Source organism: Balearica regulorum, chromosome W, assembly GCF_011004875.1.
Source record: "Balearica regulorum gibbericeps isolate bBalReg1 chromosome W, bBalReg1.pri, whole genome shotgun sequence".
NCBI lineage: Eukaryota > Metazoa > Chordata > Aves > Gruiformes > Gruidae > Balearica > Balearica regulorum.
The window spans coordinates 5,540,992-5,559,417 of NC_046219.1; the positions used below are offsets into that span (position 1 = coordinate 5,540,992).

The window sequence follows — 18,426 nt, forward strand, 5'->3', positions numbered from 1 at the left end:
TCTTATTTGAGGCATATTTTTGAGCTGAAGATCCTCCCTGAAAATTATTGAAGAAATAGGAAACTACTTAAGTAGGTTGTCTCAGATAAAATTTAAGTTGGAATCCTGTAGTTCATGCCAAATTTTTAAACACTTTAGAGGCAAACTCCCCCAAAATTATTACAGGTTTGACAGTAATAAACTGTCTTGGCTAGTCAATAAAGCTAAGTTGAAATTGAGCTGGTTTTAAGCTATAGATCAAAAAGTTTGTGAAAAAGGCTATACCTTCTCATGGATAGTGACCCATGTGTTTATAGGGGGGTGTTTTTGTTTGGGGTTTTTTTATGAACAGCATATAGAAATTGAATCATTCTCTCATTCCTCTTCTCCAGTTAATTGAATCATCTCAGTGTTCAGGGTTGCCAATATAATATCTTCAACAAATGGTTGGGGGGGAAGGTGGAGGCAAAAAAGCTTGCTATGCAAAATATTACTTCTCTAGTGATGAATTGTTATTCAGTCTTCTGTTATTTAAGAATGTGATTACACCTAATAACATACTCTGTTACAGGAAAGATATTTAAGTTTAGAAACTAGTAACCAAATAACCTCGTATATCCAGTGCTTCAATTTTGATTTATACCTATTTTGAACAAGTATGTTTGCAGTTATCTGACATGCAGATCAGATTTCTCTCTATATAACTTAGTATGGGATCCAAGCCCTAGAGTATAGTGTTTTATATGTTGTCTATATCTTCAAATAAATACAGGTTGTGGATTTGCATAGGGTGGGGGAGTTGGTTGGTTTGGAGTGTGTGGGGGGGGTTATTATTTTTGGGGAAGATTGTTGTTTGGGCGCTTTTTATTTTACTGCTTGTAGGAAAAAAAAAAATCTTTTAAAGAGACATGATTCTATAGTATTTCCAAGACACATAGATGTATTGACCACAATGAAAACGTAACTTCTAGGACCAATGCATATTTAAGTGAAAGAAGTGTCAAAGCACTGATTTTTAGGCTTCCTGATCTGAAATTTAATGAAAAGGTCTTTGAGTAATATTCCACCTTTGAAGGCCATTAGTACTGTTTGAGCATCTTGGTCAAAGACCCCTAAACCTGATAACAGATGGTAGTATAAAGATTTAGCAACCTTTCAAGAATGTATGCCAGACCTTTCTTCCCCCCTCCCAAGCTATTAAGATTAAATTTCTCTGTACAAACGGAGTCTGAAGTAAGATACTGTTGATCAGTGGGTTCATCTTTCCTGTTGCAAAGTAGATCTCAGCTAAGCAGGAGCACAGAGATACTCATGATTCATGATAACTTTCTGTCCTTCCAGCTGAAATGACTATTATAACATTTTTATTTCTGTGAAGAATGTTGAAATTAAAGCAGCAAACCTGTGGTGAATACCTGATTTAAAACCAAAACAAACAAACCCCCAAAAAACCTAATGTGAGTTACTGTTTTGTCTCTCAATATGTACAGTGAAGACTGGCAAATGTCTGGGTCAGGGTCAGTATCAGGAACTGGTTCTGATTCTGAATCAGAGGAAGATAGAGAGAAAAGCAGTTGTGAAGATAGTGAATCTGACTATGAGCCAAAAAACAAGGTCAAAAGCCAGAAACCTCCAAGCAGGTAAGAAATCTTGCATTTCAGATACTCTGGTACTATTTCTAATTCATAATATTGTACTACTACACAAGCAAATAAAAACATTAATATTTATTACGGAACTTGAAGACTTTTTTTAAGCTACAAAATATGTTATCATACCAGTGGTTTGTGTTGAATACCTCTTTCCTGTCTGCTCCAACTGAAAGTGGCGTAACTGAGCAGTCATGAAATATATGTATTCAGAAACAAATACAGAAGGCTTGTAGTTGTCCATGTTGAAACCCTACTGTTATGTTGTATCTTATTGTCTTCAAGAATTGAGCCAAAAAGTGGCAAAAAGATTTCAGGACAGAAAAAGAGGCAGCTTGATTCATCGGATGATGACTATGACAAGAGAGGATCTCGTCGCCAGGCAACAGTCAATGTTAGTTACAAAGAAGCTGAAGAAACCAAGACAGATTCTGATGACTTGTTGGAAGTTTGTGGAGAAGATGTCCCGCAGCCTGAAGAAGATGAATTTGAAACTATAGAGAAGTTTATGGATAGTCGAATTGGCCGAAAAGGAGGTATTTTTTTATCAGTGTTCTTAAGATGCTGCAGTGCATTGTGGTGCAATGTAAACAGCAATTGTTCTCAGCTGTAGGTAACCCATGATGTTTGTAAAGAATAAGTTTCAAAATACCAGAAAGTAATCTTATTTTGTTTTTCATACTCATAAAGATGTTTCTTTTGTAATCCCTATAAAGTAAAATATAGAAGAACTTAAGTAACTAATTAATGCAAAAAGAATATAGCTCCATATTGCATACCATACTGTTACACCACTATTTGTACAGTTTATTGATATTTGATAGGTATAAACTGTATACAGGGGGATGGAGAAAAAGTGGACTGGGTAGGACAGCTAACCAGTAGCCTGAATGCTGAAGGATGATGTTGGGAAGGCTGAACCATTGAGACTGTGATTTCAGTTATTCCTGTGCAAATAGTCCCAATACAATGCAATGGATGGTGGAATCTAAAATTTCAGTGGTGTACTTGCATGTGCACTTCTAAAAGTAATTTTATGAATAATGCTAGGGGTGTCATATTTCCAGCAGCTGATGGGATGCAGTGTCCTCTTTCCTCTCAACTTTCTTTTCCCATACTGTCCTAAATTCCAGTGTATTCTTACTCTAGCCCCTTGCTCCAATGCACAGTGTCACTGATGTGTTAAAAGCCTTTTGGACTAGGCTTCTTATGTTCTGTATTCCCAGATGTTGTTAGTGCTTGTGCTGTCCTTTCCTATTGCCATGCTCTGTTGCTATATCTGTCCCCTGCATCTAGTTGGGTCCACTTCCTCATTTGGCTCTCCTCACAGAAACGAGCCTGTTTCCTGCTGCTAGTGTGCTTCAGCTGAAATATTGACTGTATTTAATTAAAAATTATCCCACATAAGATTCCAAAGACAGGGAAGAAAAAACCAAAACTGGTAAAACGAGTTTAGGAAGAAATAGTTCAAGACCAGCCCATCCCAACGAGCAGGAAGTCAGGCAAAAATACCAGTAGGCCTGCATGGATAAACAAGGAGCTCCTGGCAAAACTCAAAACCAAAAAGGAGGTATATGGAAGGTGGAAGCAGGGACTGGTAACCTGAGAAGAATAGAGACACTCTCCAAGCATGCAGAGATGCAGTTAGGAAAGCGAAAGCCCACTTGGAATTGAATCTGGTGAGGCTTGTCAAAAGCAAAAAGAAAGGCCTCTATAAGTATATAGGTGACAAAAGAAAGACTAGTGAAAATGTGGGTATGCTGCTGAATGGGACAGGGTCCTGGTAACACAGGACATGGAAAAGGCTGAGGTACTGAATGCCTTCTTCACCTCAGTCTTTACTATCAAGACTTCAGGAATCTCTGGCCCCAGGGACTGGGGGAAGTGTGGAGCAAAGATGATGTACCTTTGGTGGAAGAGGGTCAGGTCAGGGAATACTTAGCAAATTGGACATACGTAAGTCCGTGGGCCCTGATGGGATGCACCCACAAGTGCTGAGGGAGCTGGCAGATGTCATTGCGAGGCCACTCTCAATAATCTTTGATTAATCATGGCAACTGGGAGAAGTGCCTGAGGACTGGAGGAAAGCAAATGTCATAAAATCATAGACTGGTTTGGATTGGAAGGGACCTTTAAAGGTCATCTAGTCCAACCCCCCTGGAATGAGCAGGGACATCTTCAACTAGATCAGGTTGCTCAGAGCCCCATCCAACCTGACCTTGAGTGTTTCCAGGGATGGGGCATCTGCCACCTCTCTGGACAACCTGTGCCAGTGTTTCACCACCCTCATCGTAAAGCATTTCTTCCTCATATCTAGTCTGAATATACCTTCTTTTAGTTTAAAACCATTACCCCTTGTCCTATCACAGCAGGCCCTACTAAAAAGTCTGTCTCCATCTTTCTTATAAGCCCCCTTTAAGTATTGAAAGGCTGCAATAACATCTCCCCGGAGCCTTCTCTTCTCCAGGCTGAACAATCCCAACTCTCTCAGCCTTTCTTCAGAGGAGAGATGTTCCATCCCGCTGATCATTTTTGTGGCCCTCCTCTGGACTCGCTCCAACAGGTCCATGTCTTTCCTGTGCTGAGGACCCCAGAGCTGGATGCAGTACTCCAGGTGGGGTCTCACTAGAGCAGAGTAGAGGGGCAGAACCACCTCCCTTGACCTGCTGGCCATGCTATTTTTGATGCAGCCCAGGATACGGTTGGCTTTCCGGGCTGTGAGCGCACATTGCCAGTCCAAGTCCTTCTCCACAGGACTGCTCTCAATGCCTTCATCCCCCAGCCTGTATTGATACTGGTGGCTGCCCTGACTCACATGCAGGACCTTGCACTTGGCCTTGTTGAACCTCATGAGGTTCACATGGGCCTACTTCTCAAGCTTGTCCAGGTCCCTCTGGATGGCATCCCATCCCTCAAGCATATCAACTGCACCACTCGGCCTGATGTCATCTGCAAACTTGCTGAGGGTGCACTCGATCCCACTGTCTATGTCATCGATGAAGACATTAAACAGGACTGGTCCCAATACAGACCCCTGAGGGACACCACTCATCACTGATCTCCATCCAGACATTGAGACGTTGACCACTACCCCCTGGATGCAACCATCCAAACAATTCCTCATCCACTGAACAGTCCACCCATCAAATCCGTATCTCTCCAATTTAGAGAGAAGGATGTTGTGGGGGACTGTGTCAAAGTCCAGATAGACAACATCCATAGCTCTTCCATTGTCCACTGATGTAGTCACTTCATCATAGAAGGCCACTGGGTTGGTCAGCCAGGACTCGCCCTTGGTGAAGCCATGCTGGCTGTCTCGAATCCCCTCCCTGCCCTTCATGTGCCTTAACATAGCTTTCTAGGAGGATCTGTTCCACGATCTTCCCAGGCACAGAAGTGAGGCTGACAGATCAGTAGTTCCCAGGGTCCTCCTTTCTACCTTTTTAAAAAATGGATGCAAATGTTTCCCTTTTTCCAGTCACCAGGGACTTCACCTGATTGCCATGACTTTTCAGATATGATGGAGAGTAGCTTGGCAACTGCATCAGCCACTTCCCTCAGGACTCTGGGATGCATCTCGTCAGGTCCCATAGACTTATGTATGTTCAGGTTCCTCAGATGTTCTCGAACCTGATCTTCTCTTACAGTGGGAGGGACTTTGCTCCCCTAGTCCCTGTCTTGAGGTCCATCCACTCGAGCGGTGTCAGAAGAGAGGTTGCCAGTGCTGACTGAGGCAAAAAGTTGTTGAGCGCCTCAGCCTTCTCCTTGTCTGTTGTTACCTGTTTGCATGTCACTCCTATCTGCAAGAACTACGGGCTGGTAAACCTCACTCAGTCCCTGAGAAAGTGATGGAGCAGCTAATCCTGGAAACCATTTCCAGGCACATGAAAGACAAGGAGGTCATCAGGAGTAGAGAGCATAGCTTCACCAAGGGGAAGTCATGCTTGACCAACTTGATAACCTTCTGCAATAAAGTGACTGGCTTGGTAGAAGAGAGGAGTGCAGTGGATATAGTCTAAATGGACTTAAGGAAGGCCTTTGACATTCTCCCATAAGATCCTCATGGACAAGCTGTTGATGTATGGGCTGGATGAGCAGACAGTGAGGTGGATTGAAAACAGGCTGAATGGCTGGGCCCAGAGGCTGGTGATCAGTGGCGTGAAGTCTAGCTGGAGGCCAGTAACTAGCGGTGTACCCCAGGGATTCAATACTGGGTCCAGTCCTGTTCAGTGTCTTCATTAATGATCTGGATGATACGGCAGAGTGTGCCCTCTGCATGTTTGCAGATGACATCAAGCCTAGTGGTGCAGTTGATATGCTTGAGGGATGGGATGGCATCCAGAGGGACCTGGACAGGCTGGGGAAATGGGCTGACAGGAACCTCATGCAGTTCATAAAGGGGAAGTGCCAAGTCCTGCACCTGGGGAGAATAACCCCATGCAGTACATGCTGGGGGATGACCAGCTGGAAAGCAGCTTTACAGAAAAGGCCCTGGGGGTCCTGGTGGACACCAAGTTGAATATGAGCCAGCAATGTGCCCTTGCTGCAAAGAAGGCTAATGATATCCTGGGCTGCATTAGGCAAAGTATTGACAGCAAGGTCAAGGGAGGTGATCGTTCCCCTCTACTCAGCACTGTTAAGGCCACATCTTGAGTATTGTATCCAGTATTGGACTCCCCAGTATGAGAAACTGATGGCATTACTGGGGAGACTCCAACAAAGGGCCACGAAGATGATGAAGGGACTGGAGCATCTCTCCTATGAAGAAAAGCTGAGAGCTGGGACGGAGAAGAGAAGGCTCAAGGGAGATCTCATCAATGTATATAAATACCTGGCTCTTTCCATTGGTGTTCAGTGACAGAACAAGAGGCAATGGGCACAAACAAACACAGGAGGTTCCATCTGAACATCAAGAAAGACTTTTTTTGACTGTGAGGGTGACTGAGCAAAGAGGTGATGGAGTTTCCCTTCTTGGAGATATTCAGAAGCCATCTGGACATGGTCTTAGGCAACAGGCTCTAGGTGACCTTGTTTGAGCATGGGAGTTGGACCAGATGACTTGCAGAGGCCCCATCTGACCTCAACCATTCTTCAATTCTGTGAACTGGATTTATAGCATCCATAGTAATAATTGAATAGTAGGTTATTCAAGTCTCAAGACTGATTAAGCGCAACATCAAATATCTGTTATATTCAGTGTTAGTGGAGTGTTCTCTGGGGATTACTAGAAAAACTAGGAATGCTAAGAAAATTCTCATGAAATGAGATACTGTAGGTTAGGTGCAGAATTTTTTGGTTGCATTTTGAATCTCATTGGTATACTTGTGTGTGTTAATATAGCTACATCATAATTCTTCAATATAAGACATAAGAGTTGTAGATATAATTAGTCAAGTTACATGCTCATATAAGAGCATCACAAATTGCTTTCTGCAGTATGTTTTTTACTGGGTAATTTATGGCAGTGCACGCTTAATCAAGCCTTATGTTGTGGTTTCTTTATCAGCCACTGGTGCTGCAACCACCATCTATGCAGTTGAGGCAGATGGTGACCCAAATACTGGATTTGAAAAGTCAAAGGAGTTAGGAGAAGTACAGTATCTTATTAAATGGAAAGGCTGGTCACACATCCATAATACTTGGGAAACTGAGGAAACACTGAAGCAACAAAATGTTAAAGGAATGAAGAAACTGGACAACTATAAGAAAAAGGATCAGGAAACAAAACGCTGGTGAGTATTTTTATAACTACTTCCATGTTGCATATTTTTTTAACAATATAGATATTTTATTGTGTTTCTGTGAGTTCTATTGCTTCTTTGTGAAGGCATAGTTTCAAGTGCCTATACAACAGGAAGACAAAAGCTTTAAAGTTGAAACTTCCATAACACCTTATGATACTGTAAGATTCTGAGCATACCAACTTTACTTCAGTAAGTGAGAATACTCACACATCTTGTAAAATCAGACCTTTAAGGAAGCAGCTTCTGCACCAAGATTTTAATGTGTCTGTTATAAATGAAGGTTTAACAAGATGGGTGGTGGGTTTTCTGTTTTTCTTTTAAATCTTACCTTTTACTAATTTTGTCATTGATTGATTGTATTTTGGTCAGAGTTCTTCAGGAACTGCTGCAGAGATTAAAAAAAATCAGAAATGGCTAAAGCACTCAAAACATTACAGCATTTAGTTTTCTTGTCTCAAACTTCTGTTAAAGCCTCAGAACCAAGAAGTGAAACAAATCCTTATGTTTTAGTGCTATAGAATCATAGAATCGTTTCAGTTGGAAAAGACCCTTAAGATCATCAAGTCCAACTGTTAACCCAACACTGCTAAGTCCAACCACTAAACCATGTCCCTAAGCACCACAGCAATGCATCTTTTAAATACCTCCAGGGATGGTGACTCAAACACTTCCCTGGGCAGCCTGTTCCAGTGATTGACAACCAATTCGGTGAAGAAACTTTTCCTAATATCCAATCTAAACATCCCCTGGCACAAATTGAGGCCGTTTCCTCTTGTCCTATCACTTGTTACTTGGGAGAAGAGACCAACACCCACCTCACCACAACCTCCTTTGAGGTAGTTGTAGAGAGCAATAAGGTCTCCCCTCGGCCTTCTCTTCTCCAGGCTAAACAACCCCAGTTCCCTCAGCTGCTCCTCATAAGACCTGTTCTCTAGACCCTTCACCAGCTTCATTGCCCTTCTTTGGACACGCTCCAGCACCTCAATGTCCTTCTTGTACTGAGGGGCCCAAAAGTGAACACAGTACTTGAGATGCGGCCTCAGCAGAGCCGAGTACAGGGGCATGATCTCATCCCTAGTCCTGCTGGCCACACTATTCCTGATACAAGCCAGGATGCTGTTGGCCTTCTTGGCCACCTGGGCACACTGCTGGCTCATGTTCAGCCGGCTGTCAACCAGCACCCCCAGGTCCTTTTCCGCCAGGCAGCTTTCCAGCCACTCATGCCCAAGCCTGTAGCGTTGCATGGGGTTGTTGTGACCGAAGTGCAGGACCCAGCACTTAGCCTTGTTGAACCTCATACAGTTGGCCTTGGCCCATCAATCCAGCCTGTCCAGATCCCTCTGTAGAACCTTCCTACCCTCAAGGAGATCAACACTCCTGCACAACTTGGTGTCATCTGCAAACTTACTGAGGGAGCACTCAATCCCCTCATCCAGATCATTGATAAAGATATTAAAGAGAACTGGCCCCAAGACTGAGCCCTGGGGAACACCACTTGTGACCGGCTGCCAATTGGATTTAACTCCATTCACTACAAGTCTTTGGGCCTGGCCATCCTGCTGGTTTTTTATCTAGCAAAGCGTCTGCCTGTCTAAGCCATGAGCATCCAGTTTCTCCAGTGTCAAAGACTTTACTGAAGTCTAGATAGACAGCATCCACAGCCTTTCCCTCATCCACTAGATGGGTCACCAGGTCATAGAAGGAGATCAGGTTGGTCAAACAGGACCTGCCTTTCATAAACCCATGCTGACTGGGCCTGATCACCTGGTTGTCCTGTATGTGCCACGTGATGGCACTCAAGATGATCTGCTCCATAACCTGCTCTGGCATCGAGGTCAGACTGACAGGCCTGTAGTTTCTGGGATCCTCCTTCTAGCCCTTCTTGTGGATGGGCGTCACATTGGCTAACCTCCAGTCAACAGGGACCTCCTTGCTTAACCAGGACTGCTGATAAATGATAGAAAGCGGCTTGGTGAGTGCTTCTGCCAACTCCCTTAGTACCCTTGGGTGGATCCCATCCGGCCCCATAGACTTGTGTGTGTCTAAGTGGTGTAGCAGGTCTCTAATCATTTCTCCTTGAATTTTGGGGACTTCATTCTGCTCCCCGTCCCTGTCTTCCAGCTCAGGGGCCTGGGTACCCAGAGAACAACTGGTCTTACTGCTAAAGACTGAGGCAAAGAAGGCATTAAGTACCTCAATCTTTTCCTCATCCTTTTGTCACTATGTTTCCCTCCTAAAGGATGGAGGTTCTCTTCAGTCCTCCTTTTGTTGTTAATGTATTTATAGAAATATTTTTTATTGTCTTTAACTGCAGTAGCCAGGTTAAGTTCTCACTGGGCTTTGGCCCTTCTGGTTTTCTCCCTGCATAGCCTAACGACATTTTTGTAGTCCTCCTGAGTTGCCTGCCCTTTCTTCCAAAGGCCATAAACTCTCCTTTTTTTCCTGAGTTCTAGCCAAAGCTCTCTATTCAGCCAGGCCAGTGGTCTTCCCCACCTGCCCGTCCTTGGGCACATGGGGACAGCCTGCTCCTGTGCCTTTAAGGTTTCCTTCTTGAAGAATGTTCAGCCTTCCTGGACTCCTTTGCCCTTCAGGACTGTCTCCCAAGGGACTCTGTTGACCAGGCCCCTAAACAGGCCAAAGTCTGCCCTCCAGAAGTCCAAGGTGGCAGTTCTGCTGCCCCCCCCTCCTTACTTTTCTAAGATTCAACAACTCTATCATTTCATGATCTCTACGCCCATGACGGCCTCCAACCATCACATCACTCATAAGTCCTTCTCTGTTTGCAAACAGGTCCAGCAGGCCACCTTCCCTAGTTGGCTCGCTCACCAGCTGTGTCAGGAAGTTATCTGTGTTTTGGTATTCAATTTTATTACTATGTTTAATATAATCTGTGAATAGTGGTGGGATTTTTAGTGACTCCTACTCATAAGATAGATTCTTATAGTGAGCTGTCAGTGCTCTTCTGTGAAAATACCATGTGAAGTACACTACTCAGTGCTGAGAACAGATATTCTAAACTATCTGCGTGACTAGTACAAGCTGTAGCTGATAGTAATGTCTCTTGATAAGCTTTCTCAGTCATCAGTGATGAGGTACCTAGGCCAGATGCAACGCTTTTATAGCAGGAATTTCAGAGTTGTAGCTTCAAAGAAGCTCTCTAAGCAGCATTCCTATGGTGCTTATGTTCAGAGCTTTAAAATTGCCAGGTTTTCTTAGTTTTAGAACTACACAATGTAATAAGTGCTGCAAATAAATTCCCATTTCAGGCTGAAAAATGCTTCTCCGGAAGACGTGGAATATTATAACTGCCAGCAGGAACTTACAGATGATCTACATAAACAATATCAGATAGTGGAAAGGATAATTGGTACGTGACAAACTTCCAGATGGAAAACAGTGTTGAGAATATTACAAGTTTATTGCTTGCATGTTGAATTTATAGTTAAGAAATTTAGATTATTAATATCTCTAACAACTTAAGGCAAAACAAAATCTCTGATGAAGAGAAAAGTTGTCATACTGTTTTTGCTGTGAAACTAGTTCATATTGTATTATCACTTAAAATGAGTGTTTTCTTAAAATACAGAAAGAAAATATTGATGTGGTATCTCTGATACATTTCTGCAGCTCATTCAAATCAGAAATCAGCAGCTGGTTATCCAGATTACTATTGCAAATGGCAGGGTCTGCCTTACTCAGAATGTAGCTGGGAAGATGGTGCTCTCATTGCCAAAAAATTTCAGGCGTGTATTGATGAGTATTTTAGCAGAAATCAATCTAAAACCACTCCATTTAAGGACTGCAAGGTGAGTGTGTAATGTCAATGGATTTATACAGTTGTGATAATAAAAAAAAAAGTTGACATATTTTATGCATCCAGATGCATATTATAAAATATTTTTTGAATGTTGTCCAGAACAGTAATAATGATAGCTATGTTTATATATGTAGTAAGTATCACCGCTAAGAATAGCCTTTTGTAGATATTTGTTCCCTACTTATTTTATTGCCATTCAGAGATGGAATTATTTAGTACTTTAATTTGTTTTAAAAGTAACCTTTGTGAACAAGTTCATGCCACTTCTGTTGTGGAATTTAGATCAGCAAACTGATTTTGTCTTGCAAATGGGTTGATATTTTTATTTGGCCTAGTTGTCTGTGATGAATAAAGACTAGACTTGGTGACTAAACAGATTCCTACTGCTACTTTGTTTCTATAAGAAGACCTTTTGGTAACTTCACTTAGTAGTAGGACTGATGCTAAGTTTGCTTTTGACAGATTCTAAAACAGAGGCCGAGGTTTGTTGCACTAAAGAAGCAACCATCTTATATTGGAGGACATGAGAGTTTAGAGTTAAGAGATTATCAGTTAAATGGGCTGAACTGGCTTGCTCACTCGTGGTGCAAGTAAGTATAGTCTTAAATTAGTCTTGCTGGTTTTAATTTGAAAGCATTTATAAATTTATTTATTTATTTATTTTTTGTTTTTTTAGAGGGAATAGTTGTATTCTTGCAGATGAAATGGGTCTGGGTAAAACAATACAAACAATTTCTTTTCTCAACTACCTGTTTCATGAACATCAACTGTATGGGCCTTTCTTGCTAGTCGTGCCACTTTCTACCTTGACATCTTGGCAAAGAGAGATTCAAACTTGGGCTCCTCAGATGAATGCTGTGGTTTACTTAGGAGATATAACTAGCAGAAATATGGTGAGTATTTCTTTGTATCGTTGAAAAAGATTAGTGGTAAACAAGACTCACTTCATGTTCCTGTCTTATGCTAATCTCTAATATTTTGATTAGGAATGAGCAAATACTTATTTGAAACATTGTATGTGTTTAAAGTGCAAATCAAAAGCATAAATTTTGATCCAATATAAATGTATGTGAAAGATTTTATTCCTGCTTAATAATAGAAAGGGTTAAAAATTCAGCCTTGCATTTGGAAATAAATTGTCTTTTGTCATGTGATTATTTAGGTGCATAAAATAAATATTTAAGACAGACAGACATAATCTTAATTTGTTTTCTGAAAGGAGGAATGTAAGTAACCTTATCCGTTAAAGTTTTAAAAAAAGCACACACAAAAACCACACACACACAAAAAAATCCACAAAAAACCCAACCAAACAAAAAACAACGAACACTCACCACCACCACCACTGTTTAATAACTTTAAAAAAAAAAAAGCTTCACATGTTATGTTCCTTTTTTGTGATCAGATTTTTGTATGATGTCACTTAACATCTATATTACTATATTACCTGAAGTCATACCAATCAATAAGACCATTTTTCTCTAGCTTATAGTTCACTTGATTCTTCTTGTAGATAAGAACTCATGAATGGATGCATCCACAGACCAAGCGATTAAAATTTAATATACTTCTAACAACTTATGAAATTTTGCTGAAGGATAAGGTAATCACACTTACTTCTTCAGGGAGATAAAATAATTTGTAGAATGTAAAACTCCTTTAGAGTTGGCACATATTTGGGTTCTGGGCCATTAAATGGATGGGGAGTATGACAGCTTTACTCTTGGAAGTATGACGGTGAAGTTTTCTTTAAGCACTTTTAGATTTTATGTATGTGTGGTGAGGCTTTCTGCCCCTCCCTCCCCCTCCATATTGAGTGGGTAAAACTTCTTTTTCTTCAGTTTGTTTGAGCTTCACATTACTGTAGTAATTTCTTCACAGCTTAAAATCTCTACTTTCCTGTAGACCATCATCCAGGAACTGAAAAAAAATAAACCAACCCCTAGCCCCAAACACCTGTGATTCACGACTCTGAAATCCCATGTTTTATCTTTGTATTTGTGTGTCCAGTATTATGTATATGTATATTACTACTTTCTTCATGGTGGTAGCATATAGACTTATTGTTAATCCTAACAGCATATGAAAATTTTAATTAAAAAAAATCTGCTTATTGACTTTCTATTTCATTTGTTTATACATGCTGGAAAGAAGAGAGTCAATAGTGGATTTTTTTTTTTTTTTGTCAATTGAAAATTTATAGATCAACTTTTTGCCCTACTTCTCCCCCCCAAGTATAAATGTGGTTTATACTTTCCTTTGAAACTTGGGATGCCTGCATAGCCTTTTGTTGAATCTAGCAAACATAAAAACCATAATTAATACTAAAAACATATAGGTGTGTCTTTGTTATTAAAATAAAAGGAGTGATGGTGTATATATAACCTTATGTAAAATGTCAGAAATTGCATAATATATTAACTTGTATAATGTCTCTCCCTCCCCCCCAATTTCTTTAAGTCATTCCTTGGTGGTCTGAATTGGGTATTTATAGGAGTTGACGAAGCTCATCGTTTAAAAAATGATGATTCCCTTCTGTACAAGACTTTAATAGACTTTAAGTCTAATCATCGTCTTCTTATTACTGGAACCCCTCTGCAAAACTCCCTCAAAGAGCTTTGGTCTTTGCTGCACTTCATCATGCCAGAAAAGTAAGGAACATGTTGTTTGGTGTTTGGGGTTTGTTTGTTTTTGTGTGGGGATTTTTTGTGGTCAAGTTTCTTACAGTGGAATATTGTAGTGATTGGAGAATCAATATAGATAAAGAATTGCATCATGAAATAGTTTAAATATTTTATATAAAATAGATGCACATATTTTCCATGCTGTTCTTGATAAATTGTTTTAGTAGCAGCTGTCACTTTTTCTGTTTTAGCAGTCCACAAAAAAGATAGATTGATGTATGGCTCAGAACCCTGAAAAGATGCTTCATCTTAATCTAAAAGGAAAATCATATGAATTTACTCTAGGGAAATAGAATAGGGCTGAGGATGTCTTCTTTTCTGTGTTAGTACCACGAATGAAAACAAGATTGTACCACAATGCCCAATATCCAGTAGTTCAGTCAGGCAGCCAATTTGCCCTTATGGTTTGCATAGGTATTTTATATCTTATATATATCTTTATCTTTATACATCTTTTATATCTGGGATAAATAAGAGCACATGTTCCTTTTCAATATCTTGTAAATACAAAGCACTGTAGCTCCAATTAGTTTCAGAGCTATGCATTGCATTGACTTCTTCAGAACCTTACAAGCAAACCCACAAAGGTTGTTGTCTTGCACCTATTCTTCATTTGATCACAAAGTCCATTCTCTTAGTCTGTTAGCACATACCAAAGGATAATCACATTTCAGCTAGTCCATACGAGCTGCAAAAAGTATGTGAAGTGGTCTGTTCTCTTGCACTTCCTCCAGCTATACAACTGTTTTTTCATGCTGCTCTTGAGAAATATAATGGAATTTCTGCAACCTTCTACCTGGGTTTCCATGCAGAAAAGTAAAATATTTGGTTTTCACTGGAGAAATTAAAATTCAGTAGTTTGTTCTGAATTTTCATTCTGCAAAAGTGTTTGGAAATTTCCATTCTCCTATTTGCAGACAAAATATTTGGAATTTCTTGTGAGATGCAAATTCAGAAACTTATTAAATAAACAGAAGGAAGAAATCCATATGTGTTTGTGGGCATGTGGTATATTTACGGTCTTTGTGTGTCTGTGTTCATAGTATGTCACTATTTTACCTTTAATTCTTTCTTATGTTGAAAGCTGGAGAGGGACTGTTTACAAGGGCATGTAGTGACAGGACAAGGGGTAATGGCCTTAAGCTGAAGGAGGGGAGATTTAGATGAGATATTAGAAAGAAATTCTTCACTGTTAGAGTGGTGAGGCACTGGAACAGGTTGCCCAGAGAAGCTGTGGATGCCCCATCCCTGGAAGTGTTCAAGGCCAGGTTGGATGGGGCTTTGGGCAACCTGGTCTAGTGGAGGGTGTCCCTGCCCATGGCAGGGGTGTTGGAACTAGATGATCTTTAAGGTCCCTTCCAACCCAAACCATTCTATGATTCTATGATGATTCTATGTTGAAGGTTTTCTTCCTGGGAACATTTTGAAGAGGAGCATGGCAAAGGGAGAGAGTTTGGTTATGCAAGTCTTCACAAAGAACTCGAACCATTTCTACTCAGAAGAGTTAAAAAAGATGTAGAAAAGTCTTTACCTGCTAAGGTTGAACAAATTTTGAGGATGGAAATGAGTGCATTGCAGAAGCAATATTACAAGTAAGTAATAACACTTTTTAATTCCTGCTATTTTAATGATATGTCTATATGAAAATTACTGAAGTGTAATAGTTCTCATAATGCAATTTGAACTGATATTTTGAGAGCATACATCCTTCATATTTCCACAAATAGTTAGAAATTACTTCCATTGCACATTCTATATCATAGGTGGATTTTAACCAGGAATTATAAAGCCCTGAGTAAAGGTTCAAAAGGCAGCACCTCAGGCTTTTTGAACATTATGATGGAACTCAAGAAGTGTTGTAACCATTGCTACCTCATTAAACCACCGGATGATAATGAATTCTATAATAAACAGGAGGCCTTACAGGTAATTTTTTTTTTTAAAGTTTTTTTACATCTCTAATATGCGTGCAGTAATTTTGTAGTGTTCTGGCAATTTATTAGTTCTTATTAAAGTATATTAAGAAAAAACAAGTTCTCTATTAAATGTGCATCCAGACTTTTACAGATAAGTGAATTAATTATTTTTGTTTGGTTGATTTTTTTAACTAGAACTGAATAAGAGAGATCAATACTAAATAAAATACCCCTGGCTTGAATTATGACCAAAATAAAAAGGAAATAGTTTGAAATAGTCTGTGTATTTTCAGACTAAATAAACTTAAGACCTATTTTAAACCCAGATTAAAATAAAGCAGTTAAATAAACAGGGTAAATTGAATATGAATGCAAATGCATGTGACTGGCAGTGGTACACCAACAATTCATGTGATAGTGGAAAGTTATCTGCAGAATCTCTTTAAGCGTTTTTGTAATCAAACACTGTTCTCTGCATACCTTCAAACAACCAAAATAAAAGGAAATAAAAGTAATAAACATCCAAATCTTAGTCTGGTTTTGTTGTTATAAATGAAAGCAATTATAGCATCACTACCAAAGATGGTCTGTGATTGTGTTGTGAGTTTATAGTTTGGGTTTTTTTGTAACTAATCTTTGTACTAAAACTGTTGAGAACCACAGCAACAAATAAAAGGACTGTTATAATTGATGCAGTTTATAAGAACATAAATGTTTCTAAAGATCAGGTTGGGTTTTTTTCTGTAAGCTTTGAAGTTCATAATTTAAATACTTTCTCAAAACTACTAGATTGAAATCACAAGCTATTTTATATTATAAAGTGCTTATCAAAGCTAAAGGATGTTTCATTTGCAACTTGGCACATTCTAACTTCTTAAATTTATAATTAAACTCATCACTGTTCAGCCATTATTGCTAATAATTGCATACTTGTAACAATGATTTCCTTGGCTCATCTGAATAAGCTTTGTTAGCTCTAATTATGAATGATACATCCTTCTCATTTCTGTCATAAAGAATAAAAGCACTTAACTCCAAATTTTTTATTCCCCAAAATTCTATCCTGAGCCCCTTCAGCTAAAGAGGCCTAACATTTTCAACATTAAATTCAGCATGCACCTGAGTTTCTGTTCTAGTTGTTCCCACTGGAGCTGAGAAGGCTTAACATTGTAACCTAGCTAAAGCCTGTTGACCTCTACAAACAAGATTCCTCTCGCTTTTATCTTGCCTGAGAAACTTGACTGATTAGACATTGTTTAAAAATACTTAGAGGATCAAGTAGCAATGCTTATTTCTGTTCAAAAGACAAAGTTAGGAGCAAGTAGTACTAAGGTAGTCTCTTTGTTGTTGTTTATTTGGTAGAAAAGAACTTGAGTCTACAGTGTAACTGCTCTAACTCATAGCACAGTATATTTACTTAATATTTTAATGAAATGTTAAGATGCTGTTTTATGAGCCAGAGTTGAGAAATGCATTTATGTGAAAAGCATGCTAGTCAGTACTCCTGTTGATTTCAGTTAGAGTACTTAATGCTTTGACAATGAGTTTTTACAAGATCAGGACTGACTAAAATATTTATTAAACTTTCATATTCAGTTAATGAATGTCTAACCATCTGCATTGTATATTAGTGTTGAGGTGAAATTGCTTTGCAATACACATTTTCTTCTCTTGTAGCATTTAATACGTAGCAGTGGGAAACTAATCCTTCTTGACAAGCTACTGATTCGTCTACGAGAACGTGGCAACAGAGTATTGATTTTCTCTCAAATGGTGAGGATGCTAGACATCCTAGCAGAGTATTTGAAGTATCGTCAGTTTCCCTTTCAGGTAAGAATTTTGCTGGTAGTAGCCAAGAAGCCTTGATCTTTACCACTTTATCTTAAGAAAAGTGTCCTTTTTGTAGAAAGATTTATGATTTAATTTTATGTACAGGAAAAGACTGGCAATTACTATATGCTAAATAGTATTTTGAAATGAAACTGATGAATTAGAAAGATGAAATGTTACATTACTCTTATTCCCTCCCCTGCAATTGTTTTGGTAATTGAAAATTCAAGTTGCTCTTATTAGAATATAGTAGGAGTTCCTTTTTAACTGTATTATTCAATCTCTTTAGAGACTTGATGGATCAATAAAAGGGGAATTGAGGAAACAAGCCCTGGATCATTTTAATGCAGAAGGATCAGAGGTATGGTATTAGTGAGTTGTTGGGTTTTTAATCTACTTGGCTTTATTTTTTTTCCCTCCAACAAATATAACAAATAACTTGTGGGTTGGAAAAAAAACAACCCTGATGCCCAGTCTGTTTCTGAGCAGTGATCCTGCCTCCCAGCTAGCCTCCCCAGTTATATACGGAGCATGACATTATATGGTAGGGAATATCCCTTTGGCCAGTCTGGGTCAGCTGTCCTGGCTATGCTCTCCCAGCGTCTTGTGCACCTGGCAGGGCATGAGAAGCTGAAAAGTCCTGGACTTAGTGTAAACACTACAACTACCTAGCAACAACTAAAACCATCAGTGTGTTATCAGCATTATTCTCATCCTAAATCCAAAACACAGCACTATACCAGCTACTAGAAAGAAAACTAACTCTATCTCAGCTGAAACCAGGACACAAGGGTTGGCATGGCATCG

General features: G+C 39.6%; 1 protein-coding gene across 3 annotated transcripts in view; it reads left to right on the plus strand.

Moving 5' to 3' along the window:
• The window catches only part of LOC142599145 (chromodomain-helicase-DNA-binding protein 1-like), a 107,992-nt gene that overhangs the window by 62,588 nt on the left and 26,978 nt on the right, over positions 1–18,426 (plus strand). For all 3 annotated transcript variants that reach the window (XM_075738844.1, XM_075738842.1, XM_075738843.1), the window contains 13 exons: positions 1,470–1,619; positions 1,914–2,164; positions 7,135–7,360; positions 10,639–10,739; positions 11,000–11,178; positions 11,652–11,779; positions 11,866–12,082; positions 12,703–12,792; positions 13,650–13,840; positions 15,277–15,465; positions 15,637–15,799; positions 17,467–17,619; positions 17,909–17,980. In XM_075738844.1, coding sequence (XP_075594959.1) covers positions 1,483–1,619; positions 1,914–2,164; positions 7,135–7,360; positions 10,639–10,739; positions 11,000–11,178; positions 11,652–11,779; positions 11,866–12,082; positions 12,703–12,792; positions 13,650–13,840; positions 15,277–15,465; positions 15,637–15,799; positions 17,467–17,619; positions 17,909–17,980 — 2,097 coding nt within the window. In that variant the 5' untranslated portion in view covers positions 1,470–1,482. The remainder of the gene's footprint in view (positions 1–1,469; positions 1,620–1,913; positions 2,165–7,134; positions 7,361–10,638; positions 10,740–10,999; positions 11,179–11,651; positions 11,780–11,865; positions 12,083–12,702; positions 12,793–13,649; positions 13,841–15,276; positions 15,466–15,636; positions 15,800–17,466; positions 17,620–17,908; positions 17,981–18,426) is intronic.